This window comes from Pezoporus wallicus, unplaced genomic scaffold (assembly GCF_028554395.1).
Source record: "Pezoporus wallicus isolate ANWC-B61680 ecotype Strahan unplaced genomic scaffold, APGP_CSIRO_Pwel_v1 scaffold_6446, whole genome shotgun sequence".
In the NCBI taxonomy this organism is placed as follows: Eukaryota; Metazoa; Chordata; class Aves; order Psittaciformes; family Psittacidae; genus Pezoporus; species Pezoporus wallicus.
The window spans coordinates 9,736,586-9,762,160 of record NW_026636264.1 but is presented as its reverse complement, the minus strand read 5'-3'; the positions used below and the strand labels follow the sequence as shown (position 1 = coordinate 9,762,160).

At 49.2% G+C, this 25,575-nt stretch overlaps 2 protein-coding genes across 3 annotated transcripts in view; one reads left to right on the top strand and one right to left on the bottom strand.

Annotated features, from left to right (window-relative positions):
• Positions 1 to 1,607: 1,607 nt before the first annotated feature.
• On the top strand, positions 1,608 to 8,457 carry ENDOD1 (endonuclease domain containing 1). Its single transcript, XM_057399825.1, has 2 exons — positions 1,608 to 2,214; positions 6,824 to 8,457. Exons 1-2 carry the CDS (start codon positions 1,921 to 1,923, stop codon positions 7,955 to 7,957), a joined length of 1,428 nt encoding a protein of 475 aa, XP_057255808.1. The 5' UTR covers positions 1,608 to 1,920; the 3' UTR covers positions 7,958 to 8,457.
• A 13,913-nt stretch (positions 8,458 to 22,370) lies between these two features.
• Positions 22,371 to 25,575, bottom strand: part of SESN3 (sestrin 3) — a 37,900-nt gene continuing 34,695 nt past the window's right edge. For both annotated transcript variants that reach the window (XM_057399823.1, XM_057399824.1), the window contains exon 10: positions 22,371 to 25,003. In XM_057399823.1, coding sequence (XP_057255806.1) covers positions 24,917 to 25,003 — 87 coding nt within the window. In that variant the 3' untranslated portion in view covers positions 22,371 to 24,916. The remainder of the gene's footprint in view (positions 25,004 to 25,575) is intronic.

Here is a 25,575-nt window from a genome sequence, read left to right as displayed (position 1 = left end):
AAAAACCCCTTGAGGTTTAGAAGACAGCTTAGGGGGTGTGCACCCAAAGGGACAGATGTGCTGCTTTGAGGCAGGGGGTTGATGCACCGGTCCAGGACAGAAGCAGGATGTTTCTTGGTGGAAGTCAGCGTGCTGGTCACTGTTATACCCATCCTGAGAAACCTCATGCTGCCTTTTTGTTGGGCTTGGACCATGCCTATCCCGGGGTGATGCATGCCTGCCTTGGAGTGGGGTGTTTAAAGGCCTGGGTTTGTTGGGGAGCAGGGCTCACCATGCTTGTGCAAATATTTTTTTCTGCTACCCAGGTAATTGCAAGCCTGGGATCAGAAAGAACATCTCTTGGCTGAGGTTTGGCTTCTGCTCTTGATTTCCCAGGCACCTTCTGCCATCCAGGAGTACGAAATTTTAAGCCTAATTTTTGGAGCTGCTGTGTTAAGGTCAGGCTGTGCCTGTGCTTTCTTTTATATCACCTTTCCTGAACATGACTCTGCGTCAGGGCTGGGTGACCAGGTTTTGCCTGGACCAAAACCAAGCCCACTTTATACATTTCCTGTTGCTCCCCAGCCTGCCTGTCTCCCCCAGATGATTACACTACACCAAAAGATGCTGACGTATTTCCATGCCTTAATACTTCTAGAAGCATTAAGTATTGAGTAGAGGAATGGTAGTCTTAGAGTCCGGTCTATTTTTAGTGCTTTTACATGCTCCTTCTCTGACCTTGGGCAGGCACTTTAACCACGCGCTGTCCCATCTCATCATCTGCTGTATGGACTGCTCCTACTTTGCAAAGCACTGGTGGGTTGGTAGCACTTGCATTTTTTTGGTTGGAAATCACAAGGGACCTGTTCCTTATCAACACCAGGATTTTGAAGTTGTTGCAACACAGCTGATCACATCTAACTTCTTGGGTGGAAAAATGCTTATTTTCCTGATGCTGAGGAGACTGCTCTGTGGTTTCCATCCCCAGTACTCTGAAAACACTCGTTTTCCCTGTCACTGAAAGAGCGCAGCCTTTTACACAGCAGTAGCCGAGGTATCATGGGCAGCTGGCCACTGGGCAGATGATCATAAACCCAGAGGAGCAGTTTCATTCACTTTAGGTAGATTTTTCTTTCTTTTTCCTTTTCTTTTTTTTTTTTTTCTTTTGCTTTGTCTTTTTTCTTTGTCTTTACTTCTATGGGGTTGGTCAAACTATTCAGAGGTGGGTGCTCATTAGGGGGTTGTGATCTAAGGATCCACATCCTTCTACCTTTCGTTAATCTCTTTTAAGAGACAATCTGCCCAGGTGAGGTGATCCTGAAGGGGTTTGGATGCCCCATACAGCTCCAGTAGAGACGGGAGGAGAACACCTTTCCCAGGCACCTTAGCAGCAATACCGATGACAGACATCCCAAAAAGGAGCAGTTCCCATATCCTGCCACCTCTCTTCCTCCTCCGCTCACCTTGGTCCAGGCTGGCAGTGAAGAGGGACAGCTAACACCTTGCTGCAGGAGGTAAGCCTGACTTTGCAGCATCCCCCTTGGCAGCCCCGGGAACGCTTCTGCCTGCGTCAGCCAAAATCCCTGCCGGGGACCGTGCTGCAATGCAGCACGGCACACCCCGCCCGCCGAGCCCAGCTCAGCCCCGGCCGCCATGCGCTGCCCTCCTCCTCTTCCCAGCGAGCCCCGATGACTCCAGGTTGCTCGGCATTCCCTCCTGCGGGCACTTGGCGTGTGTCAGCGCAGCGCTGCGCACGTTCGGTTTCACAACGCGCCGGCTCCCCGCAGGGATCGGCTGTGGTTGCGCGTTTCGTTTCCCTCGCACGCTACGCCCGGATTCCAGACGCTCTCCGGCTTGGCTGCTGCATGGACTCAGAGCACAGGTCCCTTGCCGTACCCAGCGGAGGCAGACGGGGCTCCCCTGGGCTCCAGGAAGTGGACCATGAAGACTCCAGTTGTGTTTTTGCTTTGCATCTCGGTTTTCCCAGGCTTTTCCCAAGGCAGAGTGGTCGGAAGGGATGAAGCTGGCTTTGCTGAGTGTAACGTGTTCTTCCCTGGACAAGTCCCACCCGAAGGGTTTACACAGCCGTTCCACGTGAAAATCTGTCAGCAGTACAACAAAGAGCCACGCTTTGCAACCCTCTACAGCACTAAGGACAAAATCCCTCTTTATTCGGCTTTTAAGTACACAAAACCAGCCCAAAGCGAGAAGGAGAGCTGGCTGGTCGAACCGCAGGTAAGTCAGCTTTTCCGTGCCTGTAAAGCAAATGTTTCCTAGGGAACATTTTCCTCTGGGGTGAAGCTGGAGAGAGGATTTTGCAAAGGAGGTGGGAGCTCTCTTGTTTAACTTCTTTTGATAGGAATTTAATGCAAGCAGAACTTATTTTTGTGCTTGGAACTGAGGAAACAAATAGTTCCTCGTCCCACAGGGCTTGTAATCATAGAACCATAGAATACTTGGGGTTGGAAAGGACCTTAAGGTCGTTTAGTTCCAATAAAAGCTGAGCGGCTGCTGCATGTGATATGCAATGCCAGGGAAGAGGAAAGTCTCTGACACCAGCTCATCACGGGCAGGAGCACTGCTGCTGGTGGGCAGCAGGGTTAACCGTCACAGTGTCAAGGGGAAGTTTGTTCTGTCGCCAGTGTGACTGCAGTGTTGATAAGAGTTCTTTCTGTGTTGATAGGAGTTCTTTAGCTTCGCTGCACAGGGATAAAGCATCAATTTGCGGTTCACCAAGTTGATGCTGCAGTTTTTGTTGTGTCCCTGTGGTGCAGACTCCCGTAGGGAAATGAGTTGCCCTATCCTGGAGTCAGAAGTGTGCGGTATAAAGTTAACTTTGCCAGAGTTTCAGTAGTTTTTGTCTCCCCTTGGCAAAACCTGGCAAGTTTAAGCAAGTCCTTCAAGCTGTTAAATTTCAGGGAAATGCTTAAAAAGTTGCTAGTGCCCTAAGGGAACAGGTACACTTCACCTCTCTTTTTCCTTCCTTTTCCCCTTGTTTTTCAGCAGTGGTCATGGGGAATTCTGTAGCAAACTTCAAGCTACCCCTATCTGCTGAGCTCAGGGAAGGCACTTTGTCAGGGCAGAGTGGCTGCAATATCAGAGCACTGCGTTGGGACCTCGGGTGCTGGATGCTGTGGGAGTCAAAGCTTACCCCTGTCCCAGGGGAATGACTGCCGTGATCATTTGCCTCCTTGTGTGGGGTGATGAGGTGCTAAGGCCACGAGGTTGCAGACAATAAAGATAGGAGATCATAGAATCAACTAGCTTGGAAAAGACCTTTAAGATCAAATCCAACCAATTCCCTTTGTGCTTACACCTATGTGCATGCACATGGAGATGCAGAAACAGAGCAAGCAGAGAGAAATCACTGTAAACCACTCTCCTCAGGGCTGTCACATGCTGTTTTTGGGGTAGTGATGTCAGTGGTGAGGGCACCGTCCCGTCCCCGTCCCGTCCCCCCCCCGGGGTGCTGCCTCCTCAGGAATGTCTGCCTGAGGAGCAAATGCCAGATGTAGCACTGAGGCAGTAATTGGGTGAGGAGGGTGAGGAATGCCAGTGCCACCCACTGCCCATCGGCAGCTGGAAACAGCCAATTAATTCAGCAATTAGTGACAGGAAGGGCAGGCTGATGAGCAGGGTACTGACAGGACTCTCCCAGGCTCAGGGGTGGAAACCTGCTTTGCCAGAGGTTTCCTGGGGGTTGAGAGCAAGTCCCTCAGGTGGCTTTCACCTCGCCTCGTTTTGGCTGTCTGAAAAGTTATGGGTTTGGCTCTGCAGCCTTAGAGAGAGGTGGAAAACTCTGGAGTTGCCTTTTCTGGGGGCAACATAAGGGGCTGCATGAATCACTTTGTGCTTTAGTTTGGTTGATGACTACCACAAGCCAGATGACCAAGGTGGGACTTGCATTGCCCAGCTATGTACAGTATAGCTACCTCTGAGCTGCTCTTGTCATCTTTCTTGGTAAACAGTAAGGACAAACAGGTACTTCTAGAGCCACCCATGTGACTGTCCTACCACAGAAACCTTGGTGTAAGAGGCACTGTGACACCTCCCTGAGAAACGAGTCCCACACTGAGGCTGGGTGAAATATTTCCACTGCAATCAAAGGTATAAGTGTGCCTGAGGCAGTAGCGAGGGCAGTGGGATGTTGAAGTTCACCTGGGATCCTAAGTACTAGTGTAGGGAAGGTGGGAGGTAACAGCGTCCTGCCTTGGTCCTATGACCAAACCTGATGGAAGCTGCCTTCCCTAATAACTGTGTGTTGCCGTACTTTAAATCCCTCTTATACTCTGCCTGGGAACTGCAACCTCTACTTTGTGAAACACATTGATGTATGAGTTAGGTGCTCACATCCATACAGGTGCTCAGATGCATAATTCATTTCTACATCCCATGCAGTGAACGAGGTGTTTGCCTGTCTGCTTGGATCTTGCCCTTGGCTGTTGCAGGTTGTTTGGACAGATGGCCTCACGGCTGACTCCCTGAATGAAGATGTGCTTTGAGAGTGACACAACCCAAAAGCTTTTTGAAGCAGTGAGGAAAGGTGGCTTCAATGCAGATTAGATGGAGTGCTGGCGGCAGCTTGGCTCTGGGGCTGAGCTGGGGGAGGCATGAAAACCTCAGTTACACAGGAGTCATTACAAACCATTACGTGAGTTATTATAAACACAACTGGGTGATGTCAGAGCCTTACACATGAGCAGCATTTTTATGATGTTCTTTTTTAATTGCACCTAAACATCCCCAATGGTATGTGCAAAAGCCTGCAGCTAAACAGGTAAACAGAGACATATTTTCCTGATAGGCACCTCAAGGTTTGCATGCATCAGCTCATAAAGAGAGAAAATTAAGTTTATACTATATGCTTCCTGTAGGCTGGGAATCTCTGCCATGGGGCAGAGCTGACCTGTCTTGGGTCTACATGTCCTTGTGGTATGGCAGCAATGCTATGGGAGAGAGAGGGCATGAGTGAGGGTGTCAGGCTTGGAAGGGCCATAGGATGGGGGGCAGTTCCCAGGCACAGCCTTGCATTGTGCCTGCTCTCCCCTCATGGTACTGCAGGGTTAAACACAGCGGGTGCATCGCTTGTCCTATGGCACAACACTATCATCAGAACAGGGAGAAGCAGCTGGGGGGGCAGGAAGGGACAGTGATTTTGTGGAACACATTGTCTGGCCTCCTCAGCCAGTTGCAGCATGTGAGTTTGGGGTGTCTGAGCAAGAAGAGCAGAATAAAGCAGAGGCAGAGCAGGATAAGTCATTTTAAGTGGTGTATTTAGAAAAACCTATGACTTGTGCATCAGCACATAGGGCTCACAGTGATCCTTCCAGTCCTGGAAGCAGTAAGCATAAGATACTTCAAGAAACCTCCTTAGCAGGAGATGGGGGTAATGCAGCCCTCTGCAATGGCACTGTGACCAGCCTTGGTGCAGAGAGAGCCCAGGGCCAGGACCGCAGGGGTTTGGCTGATGCAGGAGGCCAGCCAGAGCTCAGTGATGGGTAGCTGCTGACACTTGCTGGCACTGGGCCTGTCACATTGACTCTCAGCACAGGCTGGCACAGAGCTGTGAGCAGGCGATGCAGCACTAAGGGGATACAAACACTGGGTGAGGTTGTAAGGAGACAGCTGGACATCTGCCCAAGTGCACTGCGGGATGGCCAAGGGACGAGGAAGAATGACCGGGGAGTGGTTCAAGGTAGACTATGAACTCTCTGCCACACGTCTCCAAAGTACATATTATATAACACAGTAAACAGTTTATAGGCCAGGAGCAAAGAGTGCAGGTTTAATTGGGCCAGCACAGTGCTGGGAGCTGAGGGCCACAGCCTCTGAAACAGAGACTACAGGAGGCACCAAGGCCAGAGACCGTCTGTCACTCCCGAGCTTGTACCAACACATTCACCCTCTCATTTGGGGAGGAAAATGACAACCATCTGGCACACCTCCAGTGCTGCTGCAGGCAGTGTCAACAGGGGTGAGTGAGGAGACAGTCCTGGCCACCCAGGAAAGAGCTGAGTGTGCCCTGCCATTTAGTGCTCCTGCTCCCACTGTGTGTTACCTCCCTGAGCATGGCTCTGTGCATGGCTCCAGGAAGAATTCCTGCTGCTGCAATTGCCACCTATGGCTCCGCAGCATGGGAATGGCAGACACAAGCAGGTAGCACAGATTCCATCAAGGACCTGCACTGATGGCATCCTCACCCATGTTATGCCAGGAGCCGTGCATTCATTAAGGATGAGGTTCAGACTACTAATGATGAGCTCTGAGAGAGCCCTGGGAGCTCTCTGCTGTGTCTGTGTTCAAGGCAGGCAAGTTGAGGTCACCTGCCATGGTGCCTGCCTTCATTCTGGCTTCCTACACAGTGGTGAGAGGCAAATGCCTTTGGTAGGTGTCTGATATACCATGGGGTTTTTCCTTCATGGTTTGAATTTGATAGTTCAGAGGGACTGAATTAAGGTGCCATAGGTGCTTGCATGAACTGAAGGTACCACCACCACAGGAGGTGAGAACAAGGCCCTAAACCAAGCATCTGTTGGTCTTAGAAACCTCTTTGCACAAGTTAGAGGCTTGGTGCACCGTGGCTGATGGGTTTCTGAGGCTGCGTTGCAGACCAGGCTGCAGAGCTGCAAGGATCCCTTGCAGCGTAAACTAATGTGTTCGGCAGGGCAGCAAAGTAGAGCATGTGTTCCTCTGGAGTGCCACAAGGAAAGCAAGGAGGGAGAGCAGGATGTGATCCAAGGCATAATGTGTAGTCATAATGGAAAATATACTTAAAGGTCCATTTTACACGTTGCTGTCTAAGAAGGCAAATTGCATCTGGTAACTCTTCTCTCTCCTATTTCAGATAGATGACCCAGAAAATGACCTGCAGGAGATGGTGCATGAAGCCGATATTGCTGGCACTGTGGCCAACCTTGGTGCAAACCAAGCCCTGACCTCAGACTATGTGGACTCTGGCTACGAGAGAGGACTGCTCAATCCCAGCCTACTCAATGAGGAGGATTTCCAGATGGCCACTTACACCCTCACAAACGCTGTCCCTCTGAGCCCCTCTGTGAGCAAAAGCTGGCACAGAGACATTGGGAAGGTAGTGGAGCAAGCTCTGGTCCCTCACTGCTCCGAGAAGGATCACCTGTATCTCCTTGCAGGGGCAATTCCTTCCAGAGCCCGGGTTAAAGGCAAGCTGTCGGTGCCAGAGACTCTGTGGCTGGCAGCCTGCTGTGATGCTGCAGACGGGTGGTCCCTGGGAATAGTGAAAAGCACGAATGATGACAACAGCTTGGCAGACCTCACAGTAAGAGAGCTGGAGAAGAAGCTTCTAACAGGAGTTCACTTGTTCAAGGGCAGCTGTGGGGAAGACAACCAGAGCCAGGAGAAAACAAGAGCAATACTGCAAGCTGTCGGTCAGGTCCGCTCTGGAGAGCAAGTGAGAGCAAGTGACAGCCAGGATGGCAAGGAGAGCGGGTTGGTGAGGAAAGTGGCTGGCATCATTGCTACCCCTTTCATCAAACTTGTGGAACTCCTCATCTATGTGCTTGTGGAGCTGGTGAAATACGTGTTCTATTTCCTGTGGCTTGTTATCAAGCGGGTTGGTGGTACAGTTCTGGATGGAGTCTGCAACCTGTGGAACGGGCTGGTGTCCTACCTTAAAAGCATCACCATGGTGCTCATCAGCATCCCTTATGATGTTGGGAGGGTCATCGTCAACATCTGCATGGGCTTCCTGCAAATTGTTGAAGATGTGGTGTCCCTCACCTACAGGATCCTGCGCATCCCCGTGGGGTTTGTCCTTCACCTCGCTGCTTTCCCTTACCACTCCATCTGTGCCATTCCCTCTGTCCTCAAAGACATGGCCAACGGGATTGGGGGCACCTTCTCCCTGGTCATCGATGCCACAGCCACCATTCTGCACGGCTTCTATTACCTGGCTTGTCACATAGTCAAACGCTTTGTCCCTAAAGTCTCCTCTGATGACTGATATGGATGAAAACCAAGGCTGCAAAGACATGGAGTAAAGGAGGGAGTGGGGCAATGCTTTAAGATACGTGGCCAAGCGCTGTCCATTTTGTTCTGGTATTTATTGTAGTGACATTAATAATAACAAACCAACTGGGGAGTAACAGGGAAGGCTGAAGTGACACTGCTGGTGGCCTCCACCACTGTAACTCATGTTCTGTCTCTTGTAAAGTGTTCTGGTTTCATTGGTGCAGGCCACAAACTTCATGTGATTTGCAGATCTCAAGATGCTTCCTCAGGTAGATGTGCGCTAAATGTGGTACAAGGTCATTTCTTTCCAGCTATGATAACACTGAACTCTAGGCACTGGAAGCGAGCTCTGCAGAGCCCATCCCTGCTAGGGAGGAGGTGGTGGTGAGGGTTTTAGTTATGGAGGGGTTTCCAGGGCCTGGAGAAAGGAAAAGAGGGAAAGGTACAAGGATTTGGGGATGGGAAACAGTGAGGAACAGGGAAGGATGGGGGCAAGGTCATGCTGTTGGTTGCACTGCTCACTGCACTGGGATTCCACTGGTGGAGGGGATGTGACTGGGTGTATCTCATAGTCCTCAGGCCTTTCCAGACAGCTGGAATCACATGAATCTTACTGTGAGGAAAGACCTGCTGCCTGTTATTTTGCATGGTGGGAAAACATCTTCCCTTAGCATAACCACGATCATCTTCCCCCAACTCTCCGGAGACCACTGAGGGTCTAAGCCCTGCAGCTTCAAGGCACAGCATTCCCTGAAGGTCTGAGACCCTGAATAAGCTCCAACAGCAGCATCCTGGCATTACGCTTTTGGCTTGGATCAGTTGCCACCTGCTCTGCCTCCCTTGGTTGCTGCCGACTCCCCAGGCATGCAGTGGTGTGTAGGTGTGCGAGGTCAGCATGAGATGATTGTGATGGTGATGGGTATCACCAAGGTGTCCTTCTGAGGCTGGGGAAGATGATCCTCCTGGGTGTCCCTCTAGGGCAGGAGAGAGCAGCTCTGCTCTTCCCAGCAGCCTGGGCTGGCAGCAGGGATGTCCTTGTAGGAAGGGGACATGGCAGGGAAGATGCATGGGGAGCTTGTGGGGGGATTTTGCTGCTTTCACATGAGGTATTTGGTGTTTTCATAGCCCCCACCCAGAGGCAGAGCTGGAGCAGGGCAGGAGCCAGCCCCGAGCAGGCAGTCCCCTTAGACTAGACTCATAGAATCAGCTGGGTTGGAAAAGAACTTTAAGATCATTAAGTCCAACCTTTATCCCAGCACTGCCAAGACCACCACTAACCCATGGCACTGGGGCCTCATCTACATGGATTTTGAACACTTCCAGGGATGGTGACTCCACCGCTACCCTGGGCAGCCTGTTCCAATGCCTGAGCACCCTCCCTGTGAAGAAATTTTTCCCCATATCCAATCTAAATCTCCCCTGGTGCAGCTTGAGGCCATTTCCTTTTGTCCTATCGTTTGTTACTTGGGAGAAGAGACCAACACCCACCTCAGTACAACCTCCTGTCAGGCAGTTGTAGAGAGCAATGAGGTCCCCCCTAAGTCTCCTTTTCTCGAGTGTAAACAATCCCCAAATCCTTTGGTGCTGTGCAGGGAGTGAAGCTGGTCAGAAGGATGTAAAGGAAGGTATTCCTGCCATCTGGAGAGGAAAGGCAGAGGGAATAGGACACTCGTGGTGAGTCGCTTGCACTTGAAGGTTTGGCAGCTCTCATAGAAGAGGCCTTTGCCACCTGTGAGAGAAAGAGAGGTCAGTGTGGCTGTTGCAGCTGCAGGAAACAGCATGGCCAAGCTCAGCCTGAGCCCCAGCATCAGCCTTTTGCTGGGCATTTCCCACTGGTTTTGGATACCTGGAGGAGGAAAAGGGCAGTTTCACATCCTCTGTCTCCCCATGGGGACTGTGGACTGATCAGGGCTGCAGCACTGGTAAATACCCACCTGTAAGCCCACACACCTTTATGTTACAAGGAGATCCAACCCCTCTCCTGCGCTACTCATCCTCTCTGCTTGCTCTTCACTCCTTATCCTCTCTGCTTGCTCTTCGCTCCTTCCCCTCACTGGTGTGAGCCAGGACCCACACATCTGGAACACTGGAGCCAGGGAGCACAGGCGTCTGCAGGGGACCATCAGGGGTTTGCAGCTGGATGAGGGGCACAGGGACATCACTGCTGCCGGAGGAGGGCACAGGGGAGCTGCCTGCCCCAGGGCTCTGGACCTCTTGGTGCAGGAGGGAGACTCTTGGTCCCAGCAGTGTTTGCTCTGGCTGGGCTCCAGGAGGCATTTGGGAGTCCTACATACATGGGTCCTTCCCTTCACCTGCTCCTCCATCCCTCCCTCCACTGCCAGGTTGGTTTTGGACCCCTGATCTGCCATAGCATCCATAAGGAGTCCTAGGGGTGTGCAAGCTGGTGCTCCTGTCCCCACAGGGAACCCTGCAGTGCTGGGTTGGCCAGTCATGGGTTGAAGAAAGCCCAATTAACTCAACAGGGCAGCTTTGCCTCTCTGCCTCATGCTGCCTGCAGCAGGGCTGAGCTGGGGATAGGCAGATTTAGAGGGTAAAGGGGATTTGGTTGGTTCATGGTGGTGACAGAGTTGTTTCCTTAGCTTGGGGGCTGGGTTCAACACAACCAGGTGTGTGTGCATGTCCCAGAACAGCACACCCTGACCAGGAGGTACTCTGTTCAGCAGTGATGCTAATGGCATCAATGGAGATGCCAACAATGGGGTTGAAGTGGGGAGGTGGTGGTATGAGAAGGGGGCAGAGGATGACTCCTTGTCATGGACCACGGCTAGGTTGTGCAGAAAAGCCTCCTGCAAGCTTGGCTGTATTGGAAAGGAAAGGCAGCTTATGTGTGTCAATGTGGGTATAGTTGGGTGAGTTTAGTGGTGTTTTACAAGTCCCTCCTTCATGTTGGAGCTGTTGGTTTGGGCATTTCGGGTGCAAGAGGCAAGGTGTATGTTGCTCCTCCCAGCACACAGACAGCAGCCTGTGGATGCTCTCCAAACCAAACGATGCATCTCTGCTACTCACGTGCCTTCCCTGCTGCAGAACCAGATGTGGAGCTGGCTTCCACCACTTCAAGACTGTCCCAGCCCCGGCACTGCTCTCAGGCTACGTGGCAGCCACCAAGGCAGGGAAGCAGCCAGCTCAGGAGACACCAAGGTGGGGTGACCCAGCATCCGCAGCAGCCTCTGAGGGCACTTGTGGTGTCAGCAGCTCCCAAGCACTGTGCGGGAGGTGACTGCCCCCACAGCTTCCTGTCTTGTGCCTTCTGCGTTATCTGTGCCCCATCTCGGCTGTGCAGTGGCTGGAGATGCACTTCTGGGGGGTCCTGCACCCAGAGCAGCTTCCCCACACCTGAACCCAGCAGCTTCCACATCCCAGCATCTCCAGGGCACCCCTGCTCGCAGTGACATGGAAGTTCGTGTGCTGAGATGCAGCAAAGCTGATGCACCTCAGGTCTGCATCCCCATCCCCATCACTACCCAGCCTAGCTTGGTGCTGCAACCACGTCTTCAGGCCAGCAGTGGACAGCCCTTGCGATCTAAGGGGCCGTGGCACTGTGGGATTTGGGCCGATGTGGAACAGTATCACTAACATTGTCTAAACATGCTCTGATTCCAAACCTGCACGGGGCATTGTGATCCTGTGCTGCATGTCTGAGCAGGCAATGGGAACTGTGCCTCAAGCACTGAGCAATCATCGCAGAACAAGCAACATCCTGCTACAAACTTAACCATTGTTTGAGGTTATTCGTATCCGGGCATGGTTTATGGCTTCTGAGCTTTGCTCTGTCCTTGGAAACAAATGGCTTCTACAAAATAAAAGTTACTTTTCCAAAGAGGGGCTGTTATCACGTTCCTGTCACCGCTGCAAACAAGATAATGCAACCTGGGGTGCCCTGACTAATCAGGAAAGAACCAGTGGCACAGTTGTTCTTTGTTACAGCTTGACATCTGATATTAATGGTCCCTTTGTGCTTTAAAACACCTTTCCTCTCAGGGTGCTGTGAAAGTCATTTCATTAAGCTACAGAGTGTGCAGGTAAAAGCTGAGGGGTAGCAGGTAGGGAATGCAGCTCTGTGTGTGCCAGAAGAGAGGGGAGAGGGGTTGCTTTACTCTGGTGAGATGCACCCGGGGTGCAGCACAATGGCTGGTGTGGATACAGAGAAATCACATCCCAACAGGATGATTGCTCGCAGCTGACAGGGACAAACTCCCTCTTGTGATGCTCTTCCCTTGGCTGGTCTTAGCACAACTTCTTTAGAGGGAGAGCAGGCGCTCCCTAAACGTGGCCACATTCCTCCAGTGACAGCATAGGGGTCCTGGGATGAGTAAACCAGATGTTGGCATCTGCATTTTGCACGTAGCTCTCTTTGGTTCCAGTGTCCCTCTGAGGTCTGCAGGAGCTGGCGGGGCACTGGCACAGGTTGCCCAGAGAAGCTGTGGATGTCCCATCACGGCAGTGATTAAGATCACGTTGGATGGGGCTCTGAGCAACCTGGTCACCAGACACTTAGACACCGGAGTCTGTGTGCACCTCGAGGTGTCCCTTATCTCTGCTGTATTCACCCTTGGGCTGAGCACCAATAACAGCAACCCCAGCAGCATGGCCCCTTGGTCACAGCCCTGGGCTCAGGTCCTCTGGGTCACCGCTCTTCTCCCATTGCAGGCTTTGGAGCTGCTCACCTCCATCACCAGCTCCGTGCCTCCTACCAGCCAGGGAGCTGCTCCAGCAGGGCAGGGACCGGAGCCATGCTTGGCCATAGGTTATCTCTCCAGCTTAGTCAGTGCCAGTAAATGGAAAAGGTACTGGAAGGTAAACAGCAGTGTGATTTATCTAACAAATCATAATCCAGCCTGGCCAGGAGGCCTGGTGAGCTGTGTCTAGGTGGGGTTCAGCATAGGACCATTCCTCTTCACTGCACAGCCTCCCATGCTGTTGGATTTATGTTGATTTGGAGATGTATCTCACACTGGGTAACATCTGCCATTGATTTCCACAGAGCTGTTGTTTCCAGCCAAGCAGAAAGGCTGCAGGCTTCCCAGCGATGCTAGTGTTACAGCTGGCTGGAATTTCTCCAAGGAAATCTATCCCATCAGAACTGGGTGATTTATCAAACAGGGCTCCTTCTGTGGCAATCTGCTGTTTCCAGTGGAAAAGGTTTTCCAGGTCCAGGCTGGAACAAGGAGAGAATCATCCAAGAGCAGCCCAGGGGCTGGGCTAGAGGTTTGGACATGGATATCCAGCACCCTCTCCTGCCTGAAGCCGGCCTGGCATGTGAAAGTGGCTGTATCCATCCCAGAGGAGCGCTCTTACAGCCACGGCCCATCTTACCGTATGTCTCATTTTGCCCCATTCGTAAGGGTGAAAATAAACTGTTTCCTTCCCAAAACGACTGGATCTGTGACCATTTCCTGGGAGGCAGAAAGCCGTTTTCCACTGAGCCAGCAGCAAAGCTGTTGAAGCCACTAAGCTGAAGCAGTGGCTTCAAGTTTCTCATCTTTATTAATAACTCGATGTTTTAAACCAATTTAACATGGAGGAGAATGGACATTTGGAGCAGATGTCACTGTGTGGTTACTGCTGTGATACTGAGGGTCCTGCCAAGCCTCCCAGTGTCTGCTGGTAGGAGATGGTCATGGACCAAAGCCAGGAGCTGCAGCAGGGATGCAGGATGATGGTGATGGGCAGGAGAGGAACAATGGGAGCTCATCACTGGGGGGAGAAGAGCAGCAGATGGACAGGGTGTTTCAGACTTGATGTAAGGAAGAGGTTTCTTACAATGAGGGTGGTGAGGACTGGCACAGGCTGCCCAGGGAGGTGGTGGATGCCCCATGAAACATCCAAGGCCAGGCTGGACGGGCTCTGAGCAATCAGATCTAGTTGAAGGTGTCCCTGCTCATTGCAGGGGGTTGGAACTGGATGATCTTCAAAGGTCCCTTCAAGCCAATCCATTCTGTGATTCTATGAAATCAAGTGGCCTGTAGGTAAATGGTGAACAGGGAGGCTGAGAAGTGGTCTCTGCATGGCCCTGACACCAACAAGCTGCTGAGACAAGTGGAGCAGCTCCAGAGGGATGATACAATAGACCCAGGGGGACTTCGCTCTCTGGATTTATGCTCCCCAAGCATGGGCATGTGAAATCCCTTCTCTGCAGCGCTGGACTCCCTCCATCCAGTATAAATATCTCACATGCCTTTCACTCGGGCACCTCAGCTGGATGCCTAAAGCTGGGGCCAATGGAGCTTAATTGGGGCTGGTGGATGAGGGTGCTTGTCCCACCCAGGTGAATGTACAGGTGGGGTCTTTCCCACAGCCACTTGGAAAGCTCTTGGATCACCAAGTCCACCCATGCAGGTGGCAATGATACCAGGGGCTGATGCAGAGAGGTGCGGGTGATCCCTGAGGCTCACCATCCCACCAGGAGAAAGGGTGACAATTCCAGTGCTCGGTGGCATTAAGGACTAGGGACCAGGCGCTCAGGCTCCATGAATGGAGGATGGTTTTGTCCATCCCCACATGCCACAAATCATACCCGCAGGCCCAGTCAGAGGGAGGTTTGGGAACCCGGTACCTGTCCTTCATGCCTATCATGAGGCTATTCCAGTCCCACTCTTTCTCCATCACATCCCCAGCCATGAGCAGATGCAGGTGCTCAGCCTCAAGCACATTCCTGCTGGCACTGCTGGGACACAGCGCTGAGGTTCTGGGCCACTGTGATGGGGGTGATTTGCACTCAGGTCTACAAATAGAGCTGGTAACGATGCCTCAGCTGAGCCACTTCTGCTCCTGGGTTTGTTTTTTTCTGCAAAAATGGCATTTTCTTACTTTGTTTTCCTCTTCCAGCAGGAAAAGCTGAAAGGAAAAATCCCCTCGGGGTTGGCTTTAATCTCATAGAAACGTTTTCAGCTGATCTTTCCCGTATCACTGTGCTGTACTGCAGATGGCAGCTGCAGTTTAATGCCCTGCGAGCAGCACGCTGCACTCCAGCCATGTTTGCCCTGATGTGCATGGTGGAGGTGGGTCAGGCTTCCCCAGAGCACGGCTCTGGGTGGCTGTCACCCTCTGCTGGAGTCTCCCCATCTCCCCCCCTGGTTGCCCAGGAGGGATTAGCAAGGGGATTCAGCAACCTTGAGTAAAGGCGTGTGCTCAGGCAGCATCACCTCCCAGCCCTGTGCGATGCGGAGGAGGGGTTACTTCAGCAGGAAACACAAATCCAGTGATTATCTTCCTACACACCGAAATGCCTGCAAAAAATGGATGGTATTTACACGAACCCATTAGCATGATGCTATTTATAACATCTATAGACTGGATCTTCAGAGCCTCTGCTGTGCTGTCCACGGGTCCCATCGGATTGCTCTGTCATGGCCCAATTAAAAGCTACTGGGGACAGTTTGGATGCTCCCACATGGTCTGTCATTGGGCTGATGCAGCACAGGGAGTTCAAACCAAGCCTCTTGCTGGTGGGTGCACTTCAGCAGCCATTAATGCAAATGCTTGGTAAGGAGGATTTGCTCGTGGCCCTCTATGGGGTCTAGGGCTTGTCTCTGCTTCTTCCCAGTGCCATGGCCTGAGGGGGTGTGGGGGAGAGGCCAAGGAGACCCCAGCACAAGCTGAAATCCAACCTTACAGGTGAGGCTTGCTCGAGCCATGGCTGGGCACCCGGGCTGCCCTTGTGGTAGCAATCACTGCTGCAGCCACCCTGCTGGAGCTCCTGCATCCAGGAGGCTGGGGATGGCCACACTCTCGGGTGATGCCTGCCATGGAGCACACCAGGGTCAGCCCAGCCAGGTTTCCCCAGGGACATGCTGCAGTGCCGGCCTGCACACCCTCAACCTGGGCATGGGCTTTTCCCAGATCCCATGGGGATCACCTATGGGATGGAGGGGGGTCCCGCAGCCAGGTGGGCACAGGAGCATCCCTGTGACACGGTCCCTGGTCTGCCACTGCCCTTTGGGTTCTGTGCTCCTTTGGCACTGGGCTGGGTTTCGAACAGAGCCAGAGGCAGCAGAGCTGGACAGCCCTGAGGACAATGGCTGGAGTTATCATCAACACATACAGTGCGTTTGGCATTCTGGGAACCAGGCAGGGAGGGGAGGATGGTGTATGGTAAACCCAAGGTCCCTGGGGAGTGCAGCTGCCCCCCACTCGTGCTGGTCCCCCACTGAGCACTCAGACCATGCAGTAGGGGAAGGTGCAGGGACCCAATTCAGGGCTGGGCTCACCTGAGGTCACATTTGGTGCCAGGGAGGGACTTTTTACAAGGGCCTGCAGTGACAGGACAAGGGGAATGGCTTTAAACTGACAGAGGGGAGACTGAGCTTAGGTCTTAAGCAGAAATTTTTCCCTGTCAGGGTGCTGAGGCGCTGGCACAGGGCGCCCAGAGCAGCTGTGGCTGCCCCATCCCTGGCAGTGTTCAAGGCCAGGTTGGACAGGGCTTGGAGCACACTGCTCTAGTGGAAGGTGTCCCTGCCCGTGGCAGGGGGTTGGAACTGGGTGAGCTTTAAGGTCCCTTCCAACCCAAACCAGTCTGGGGTTCTATAACACACCCAAACACCCCAGGTCTGTGGCTTGTGTAAGCTACTTTTGTCTCTTTGGAAGGGAGATGAGCAACTCTCCCAGGACAACCTCCTTGGTCATCCCCAGCCCTTTGCCACCTTCCCTGGGGCAGGATGGGGCAGAGGGCAGAACTGCAGGTGCTTAGGGGTACTTTGGCTTCAAGATCAGCTTGGCACTGCCCCAAGCCAGCACCCTCAGCACACACTTCTGCTCTCCTTCGCATGGTTTTAGGGCTCTCACCCCTGGAAGTGGGAGCAGCTCCTGGTCCATCCCATCATGAATGGCCTGCCCAGATCAGATTTCCAAGGGGAAGGTGACTAGCCCCGTATCAAGAGTGAACATTGTGATGCCCATCACCCCATTCCTCATCACTAACTGGTGATGCCCTTAGGCAAGCGCTATCCATTTTCCAGGACCTATGTTCACATAGATTAAATGGAATTACTATCTATTACCTATCTATAAATAGGTCAAACAATCTATACAGGACACGGGCATGGAGGGGAAGGACGCTTCCAGGACTGGATCTCCCCCCAAACCACAGGATGTTGTGCTCCGGAGATGTGCTCCCCAGCGCATGCCAAATGACAGCTCCAAGAGCAGACAGGTTTTATCCATTTTATTTAACCAATGAAATTCCTACTGATAACAATGAAAGTAATTTCAGCAAGTATAAATGCGATACAGTTTTAAACAAACCCCATTGTTCCGTACCTATAAATAGATTTTTCAAAACCTCATAAAAAGTGCAGATTTATGAATTGCTGTTAAAATGTTAATACACGATTCCTTTGTTTAAAAATGCATTTTTTTTGTCTCTTAACTCACCAAAAAAAAAAAAAGAAAAAAATTAAAAAAAAAAAAAAAAAAAGAGTTCCTTCTGCATCTTTCAGATAAATTCAAGTCGGGTAACTTAAAAACTAACACAAGTCACACACAAAGAGAAAATCCATCCCGCCAGGTCAGCCCGTTCTCTGGGAACAGAAAGGAATCCAACAAAGAAAACCCCAACCAGCAATAACAGAACAAGTAACTGGTAAAAGCTGCTGTGGAGAACCCGCAGGGAGCTCCTAGCAGCTGCCTCACCTTGCAGCAAACCCTCTAGGACAGTATGGGGTCTGCAGCGTGTCTCCGGAGCTCAGGGCAGGCAGGACGGGAGGCCTGCGGGATGCTGGAGGGACCGTGGTACCCATGGAGCCACCTCGCTTCCAGGGGGTGGGATGGAGCAGCAGGACCAGAGCTTTGTCCTTAATCCTCCATCCTGGAACACCTCTGGGGCCGTGGCAGAGGAGGCAAGAAGCTGGGTACAACCGACCCCATGTCAGAGGGGGGAGATGCAATGAAATGCCAACCCCTGGGCACTGCCTTGCCACAGCCCCTCTGACCCACAGCTGCCCATGGGGAGCCGATGCCGCTCCTTATCACACCATGCCGGGCTCTGCATACAGCAAATGAGGGCTAACGCTTGCACTCAGAGAGGCTCGGAAGCTTTCGGGCTGCAGAAAGGCCATGCCCATGTTTTCGGAGCGGCGGCTGGTCCGTCCATCCCTCCAGACACCAGCAAGGCTCATGTGCCCCTCATGCACAGTGAGCAGACCATGCCAGTGGTGGGATTATGGGCACAGGGGATGAAACACTCCCAGATCTCAGCCTGCCCCACGTTTGGGTCCAAATGTGTTTAAACACAGGGCGGCCACGCAGCTCGGACCATGATTTTGCAAAGAGCGGCTCTGCTCACCCAGGGTCTGCTGGAGCACCTCCCTGTATCTACAGTGGTATTTTATCTACAGCAGGGTCTGTTTAGCAAGAGCAGTTTAAAGTGGCTATGTTTATCAAGTTTGCTACTTTATGAATTCAAAAAACATCAACAAAACGAGAAATAAACCAAACCCCAACAACTATAAATACAAAGACTCTCACACACCAGACACTTGCAGCCTGCGTGACTCATAAACCGCATCAATATTCTGTTAAAAAGCTTATTCTACTTAAAACTATACATAGTACAAGAGACTTGAAGGGTGGCAGTCGTGTCTGGGCACGCTGCCTGCGCCAGGGTGGCCCACAGTCAGGTGCTTCCTAAAGAATCAAGGAGTTACAGTAACACGGCACAGGACTGCAAAGCCGATCACAGCTTCTGCTTACACCGCATACAAAGTACCAAGGGGAACACGAAAAAGAACTGGTGTTAATACTGATGGATTAAAGAGTAACTATAAGGATCAAAACAGACGTTCACAGCATGCTACATATATTGCTCACAAACTCTTTTTTTTGTTGTTTTTCTCTAAAAAAAAAAAAGGAAAAAAGGCTAATACAAAACAAGGTGTTGGCAGTCTGATTCTCAGTTAGGTTGGATATAGAAAGAGAAAAGCATATACATTCATCGTGTGGCTTTCCAGCAAAAGGAGAAAAGGGTAAAACCGAGAGATTTCAAGTTTACAAAGTTCCTGTTTCTTTTATAAGCTACGGTTTATATCCAGTTCCAGGTCACAGTCGTGAAAGGATTCCTGACTGCGTTGCCTTGTCGAGTCCAAGGGCTGTAGCCTAATTGGGATTGTTTTCCCCCTAAAAGCCAGTATCTCCTGCAGCCACTTGGGCATGCGGCGGCTGGGCTGGAGGGAGGAGGCTTGGGTCTGGTGGCACGACATGAGTGTGAAATGGGCAATGAGGAAGAGTTCTGGACTGTGGGTGCTTGGACCTGCTGCTGCTGCTGCCCCCCAGGGCCCTGAGCTGGAGACACAACGCTTGGGGGTTCACCCATCTGGTGGGGGCAAGAAGATGCAGTTCAACAGCAGCATGTTTTTCTTGGGCAGAAGCGAACGGTTCCCTTCCCCTGCTCCATCTGTGGAGCAAGGAAAGGGTCCCAGCTCTTGTCCTACATAAGCCCTTTGGACACCTCGGAATGAGGCATCTCCCACCGTCTCTAAGCAGAGAGAAGCTCAGGAATCTCTCAGACACACTGGTCAAATTTCTCCAACTGGCCAACGTGTCAGCTCCTCCTGCACTGGTTGCGTCCCCTCATGGGTGCCTGTGGTCTCTACTTTCTGATGCTGACAGCATGGCTCGCTCCCCACCATCAGTGTATTAACTGGCGTCTTCAATACCACCTCTAACTACTGTTGAGAACAAAAGCAGAACTCAGGTTTCTATTTTCCACGAGCCCTGGTGATACTCAGTACCTGTAGGAACACCCAACCCTGCCTATGTCTCCAGCAGCCACTCCATGGAGTGCATCTGGATTTATCCCATAGGTAAGTGAAAAACCCAAATCCACTTGTTCTGGAGGCTGGCTGCAGGGCACCCAAGAAGCTGCCTGTCACAAGAGGACCTCATATCCCCCATTATATGTCCCCCAAAGAAACCTGCATGGCTGAACAGCTCAAGCATGGGGAGTCTTGCCAAAGAAAGCATTCCTTACTGGATTCACTGGATTATCACTGTAACTCCAGAGATGGGACCTAACATGCTACTGGCAAATGCTACCTAGATGCTGTAAGCAAGTACTGACTGTCATCCTTTTGAACCAGATTTGGAATTTTCCTGTCCAGAAATAATCTAATACAACAATTGAGTGTTTCTGAACATGCGAAAGTCCCTCTGAACTCAAATGGCAATAGAGGAACCTAGCATTGTTTTACAAGGCTAAGGCTCGGAGGCTGCCCCTGCATGATTGCGAGGGGTTGTGAGCTGGGAAGAAAGGAAGCACTTGATGCAGGATGCCAGGTTGGAAAATGACAACTTTTGCCCCTTTTGAGCAGCAGAAGGATTAAATGTCTGCAAAAGAGAGCTGACGCAAGTTGTGGGAGCAGCAGCATGACCACATGCCAGGAAACATGCTCTAAGGGATGCATTAACACTGATCAAGATGCTCCTAAAGTTTCCTCATGCTACTGTGCTCTCTCCATCTCCCATACCTGTGATCTATGCAGTAAGGATGAAAAGCTAAATTCAGTTTCATTTGGAGATAAACATTCTCAGTTCCCAAATGTGGAAAAGCTGGTGGGTGCACCTCTTCTGACAAACTCAGTGCTGGGGGACATGAGGGAGAATAAATCTGGAGTTCATATAGTGAAAATTGACACTTCTGTCCAGCTCTTGGAATGATCGCTTACAGCAAACCAACTCTTACAGCTTTATATTCAGATTGGCTCTGGGAAGGTTCACTTACAATGAATCCACTCCTTTCTCCCTTTATTTTGTGCAACATCACCCCTTACTTACGGGAGAAGGATCCAAACCTCTAAGGAAATTAACTGAACACTTGAAATCAAGATTTGGAGTATTTCTTTTTACCCCAAACTTTTTAGTCTGGGTACAAGCTACCAAGTGTCCACTTGCTACCACCAGTAACTCTTCTAAATCCAATCCAGCTCTTCTAAAAGGGAGTCCGAACTGTGGAACATGAGCCTGAAATGCATGCCTATGTTCATGGAAAACACACATGCATGAGAAACATTGAGAACCTGTTCTACAAGAGCAGCAGCTTACAGTCTAACTGCTTTGGGAAAGATTTCTCTAAGCCTATATTAAGTCCCCAAAATAACCCATTTCATTAACCATCAATCACTGCGAATCACGTGGGTCTGCTACACATTATTCCTTTAATCTCTATGGAAACTGATTTTATGCTGTTGGATTTAGGTGACTAAGTATCTTTAAAAACCTGACTCAAAAATGCAAGTGGGCACCTTGTAGAATTTTGCTAAGTGCTTAAATTCCCATTGAAATTTAGGCAACTCCTGCTTTTTCCACATCCCATGAAAATATCTATGAGTATCACTATGAACAAAAATACTTTGAGGAATCTGGAGCTTTGACTTTGTGCACTCAAGTAACTGAGAAGCAAAATGTTTTCCTTTTTGTTCTGTTCTGATCTGTTCTATGTTTATAGAGACTTATAATTGTTTACAACCACTGATTTTCCTGTCCTTAAGGTTTTTTTATACCTAGGAAGAGCTGAGAGGGGCAATTCTTTAATTCTTACAGCTGAAAGTACATCCTTTTCATTGCAATGAAGGCTTTAAGACAAAGAATTTATGTTTCAGTTTAGTCTTGATGAAAATAAATCCATCTACAGCTCACCAAAATTCTCTCAGGGTACCACAATGCTGGCTTTAGTGGCTATCTGCACAAACTGTTCCCTAGTTTAAAATGGTTTCTATTCCTGTCTGATGCCACTCTTGTGATGTTCAGCTGCAGGTGGAGTGTTCTGGGAAATGCAAATGCTTTCTCCAATCAGCATCTTTTCCATTTCTCTTCATTAGCAAAAAAACGGAGCAATTTCAGCAAGAATGTATCTGTCCCAGCACAGAGTTTGAAGTGATTCTGCAATAATAAGAAGCTGTCCATGCTCAAAACCTCTGTTCCCTACTTAAAAGCATTCCCTGTGTAGCTGGTTCATTTGTGCCTACCAAGCTTTCTCTTCTGTAGACAGGAGACTGTACACTTGTTTTTATGTTGGTCCTGGCTGGCATTTTGTGGACTAACATTAATGCCGGTAAATACCAATTCCAATAAAGGAACATGGAGGGCGAGTATCTACATTTGCAATGATTACGGTACCCATAAGGATAATATTGATAAACAAAGTGTAAAGATTCACATTCACGAGTGCTTTCAAAATGCAGAAACATCCAAGAACACTTGCACATTGAAATTTGGCACAGTGTGAGCCTAAAGCGTGCATAAAGTGTATGGCAGAGTTGTCTGACTTTAAACACCTATTCTGAACAAACACCTACTCAAAATCATAAATCTGAGTATAAAAACTAGGCTATAAATTGTTACACTGTAAATGCAATACTTGGGGGAAAAAAAAAGCCACGTGGAAAACATTTCCAGACGTTTCAAGTTTGCATTTAATGTTAAAAAGAAAGAGAGAGAAATAGCAAACTAGTTGCACAATGACATTTCCTATAGCGGAATGCCTTGCAGGCCATATACGACGTGATATGGCACCTTAAAGAAAGAAGAAATCACTGGTTTACTATAAATTTCATGAAGCAATCCATTGATGGCTTCTGTATTTCAAATCTGCTCATGTACTTTGCTCAGAAGGCATTTGAGCTGGCAAGTATGTATCATAAGGAAAGAAGTAAAGGCACTCATGTTTCCAAATGTAAAATTCAATCTACTCTAAGAGTCTTTGCTTTTCTGAAGGGAAACTAAGCCATCATATTAGTTAACCAAACCAAGTTTCACGTCCTTTCCAGAGCTCAACTGTGCTTCTTGAGAACTACTTGACTTCTCAAAGCAAAGGGATTTAAAGTAGTACTGTACAGTTCCCATCACTTGAGGAAAACTAAAAGTATTGCATGAAAACTTCTCTCAGCAGAACTGTTTTATGCACAAAAGCCATTAGGTACGGCCACTACACTCAGAGGAGGGAGCAAAAAGGATCATAACAACTTAGGAAGTTAACCTAAGTTCATATATATGAGCATCTCAGTACTTGTGAGAAATCTTTGCAGTTAGCTATGCAAGATAAATAAATGTGATGTTTTACCCAACGCTCTCTCTGATGCTCTCTATTGGGTAGTTTGATAAACAGCCAACGTCACATCAAAAAAAAACCATAATTACTGATTTCTTCCTCAAAAGGTTTTCACATGCAGAGTCTGCAGTCTGAAAGTGCAGGAAAGTGTACAATCATTTAGCTTTCCAATCTGGAACAGACAGATAAAGCGAAAAAACCAACATGTGGAGTCACAGCAAGGTTCAGGAAAAGGGAAGAAAAGAGAGAACTGACTTTAGGAGCATTCTGGTCCATGATTTTGTCAATGAGAAGTGTTAGAATATGAACAGTAGGTTTTTAAACTATTCTGCAATCACCGATGAAAAAAATCCGGTATTAACTTGTACAGTCCAATGGCACATTAAAAATAAACCTATCCAGTTAGTTTTGAATGTATGCAGCAGAAATAAAGGTCACCCTCCTCAAAGAAATATGAAAAGCCCAAACCAACAGACGGAAGCTGAAGCGGTGACAACTTGCATCCTACTGGGTAAGTTTAAGCATCTCTTTAGGCACTTCACTGGTTCATTAAATGCAATACAAAATAAAGCTATAAATATCAACATTTTGTGCTCTTAGAAATTAGTTGAAAGCAACAGAAAACAGCACAAAAGTGTGTGACATTTTTGGCAGCTTATTTCTTCCCTTCCCCAATATTACTGGTTGTCCAAGAATGCTTTGTTTTGGGGATGCTTTGGCATCTCAGTATCAGGTTGTCTGAAGCCATAAAAGCTAAAACAAAACTGCTAGGCCTTAGACAATAAAGAAATTTGGTTTTAAAATTTCTTTATGGCTATGTAAGAAGGACACTTTAGCAGTGGCATGATAGGGAAAAAAGCTTGCTTTCCTTTTAAATATTGCACTTTTCTTTTGTTCACTCACACTAATGCATAGAAACTTCTTTAAGTATTAAAATTTCATGCTATGAAAAAGTTATGGGAAATAAATTTCTACACATCCAATATGAAAGAACAGATATGCTAGCCTTCCTTTACTTTTCCTTAGGTAGAACATTGAGAAAGAAGAGAGTGCAAAAAAACCCACCACCCTGTTTTTGGTCAGCCTGTGTATTAACTTTATAGGTGCCAACTAAACAAATTGCAGCATGTGATGAACATGGATATTGTAAGGACAACTGAGGGTGACTGTCAGTAAAAGAAGGTTATGCATGATTGAAACACAGTAAGTGTGGCTGAAATGGGAAATCGTGAGGCCTCTTCTCTTGGGAAGGGGCACGACAAAGCAGATGAATTTTGCACTTCAGTAGCATGCTGTAGGATTTATCATGATTCATTTCACATTATAGTGTGCTCAATGTTCGCATCCACATCTCGCATCACCTTCAATTGCTGTAGTAAGACAGTGACTGGCAAGCCATCTCCAGGAGACACAGGAGAATCCAGTGGGCAATTCAATGCAACTCAGCCCGTGTGTCTCCATCACAAGTCACGATGTGGTGGTGTGTTCTCAGGACAGGCAGAACCCATCTCCTGCTGGACTCCACTAATCTGAAAAATGATTGCTTGGAAAAAGAAGTCTCTAAGCACTTCACTCCGGTGCTTAAAGAACAAAGCGCTAGGATTGGATATAACAAAACCAGTTTCAGGATCCTGACCACTGCGCAGAAATCCAGCCGGCAACAATGCAGAGTAGTGCTCCTCAGTGTTACTTTTGTTATCATTAGTAATGTTAAGCATCAAGAAAAATAAAACACGTCATTGCACATTACAGCCGCCAAGAAGCACGGCTAAACTTTGACACTAGAGAATTGAATAACCTGATGCTACATCACAAACAGCTTCTGGTGTGTATCTATTTCAAAAGGTCTTTACATACTCAGTAAAACTCCTTTACTCCTGCTCAGCGGATGCTTCAGGTTAAGTGACGAGTTATGGCACGAAGGGCATACAGAAGTTCCGCTTGCATACGAGCTTCCATTAGAAGCAGATTGACATGAACCTGTTAGAAATTAAACCAGCCATTTAGTTCGCCTCTCAATGCATCATTATTTATTCGTTCAGGCTAAAATGTATAGACTTTAGTAAAGTATCACTGCAAGAAACTACGTCCTTTCTGTCTGTACCCTGCTGCAGGACTCCAGTTCCTCTTCAAACAGCTGTGCTGTATGCCAATACCAGATCACATCACAAGACTGCAAGAAACTAGCCCCAGCTGCTGCTTCAAGCAATCTTCCATCTCAGAAGTCCCAATGAAACCATTTTTGTCTCCTAATGGCATTAGTTCTCTATGAATTATATTTTGCTTTCTTTACTACCACCTGTGATCGCTATATAGGAGCGCAGACTAAGGAATGGTTTACATTACAGATAGGTTATCAGGCACACAGGCACTGACTCTTGTCAGGAAGCATTTAACTTGGATACGTGAAGGCACGTTGACATATTTATTGATGAAAAACACCATGAGGATTAACTCATATATATGAATTAAGGTCCTTTTTGATCCCCAAATCCCAAGTATTGGCATAGTTGACTGCTTCTGCATTCCCAAGTTTATCCACTTCTCTTTCA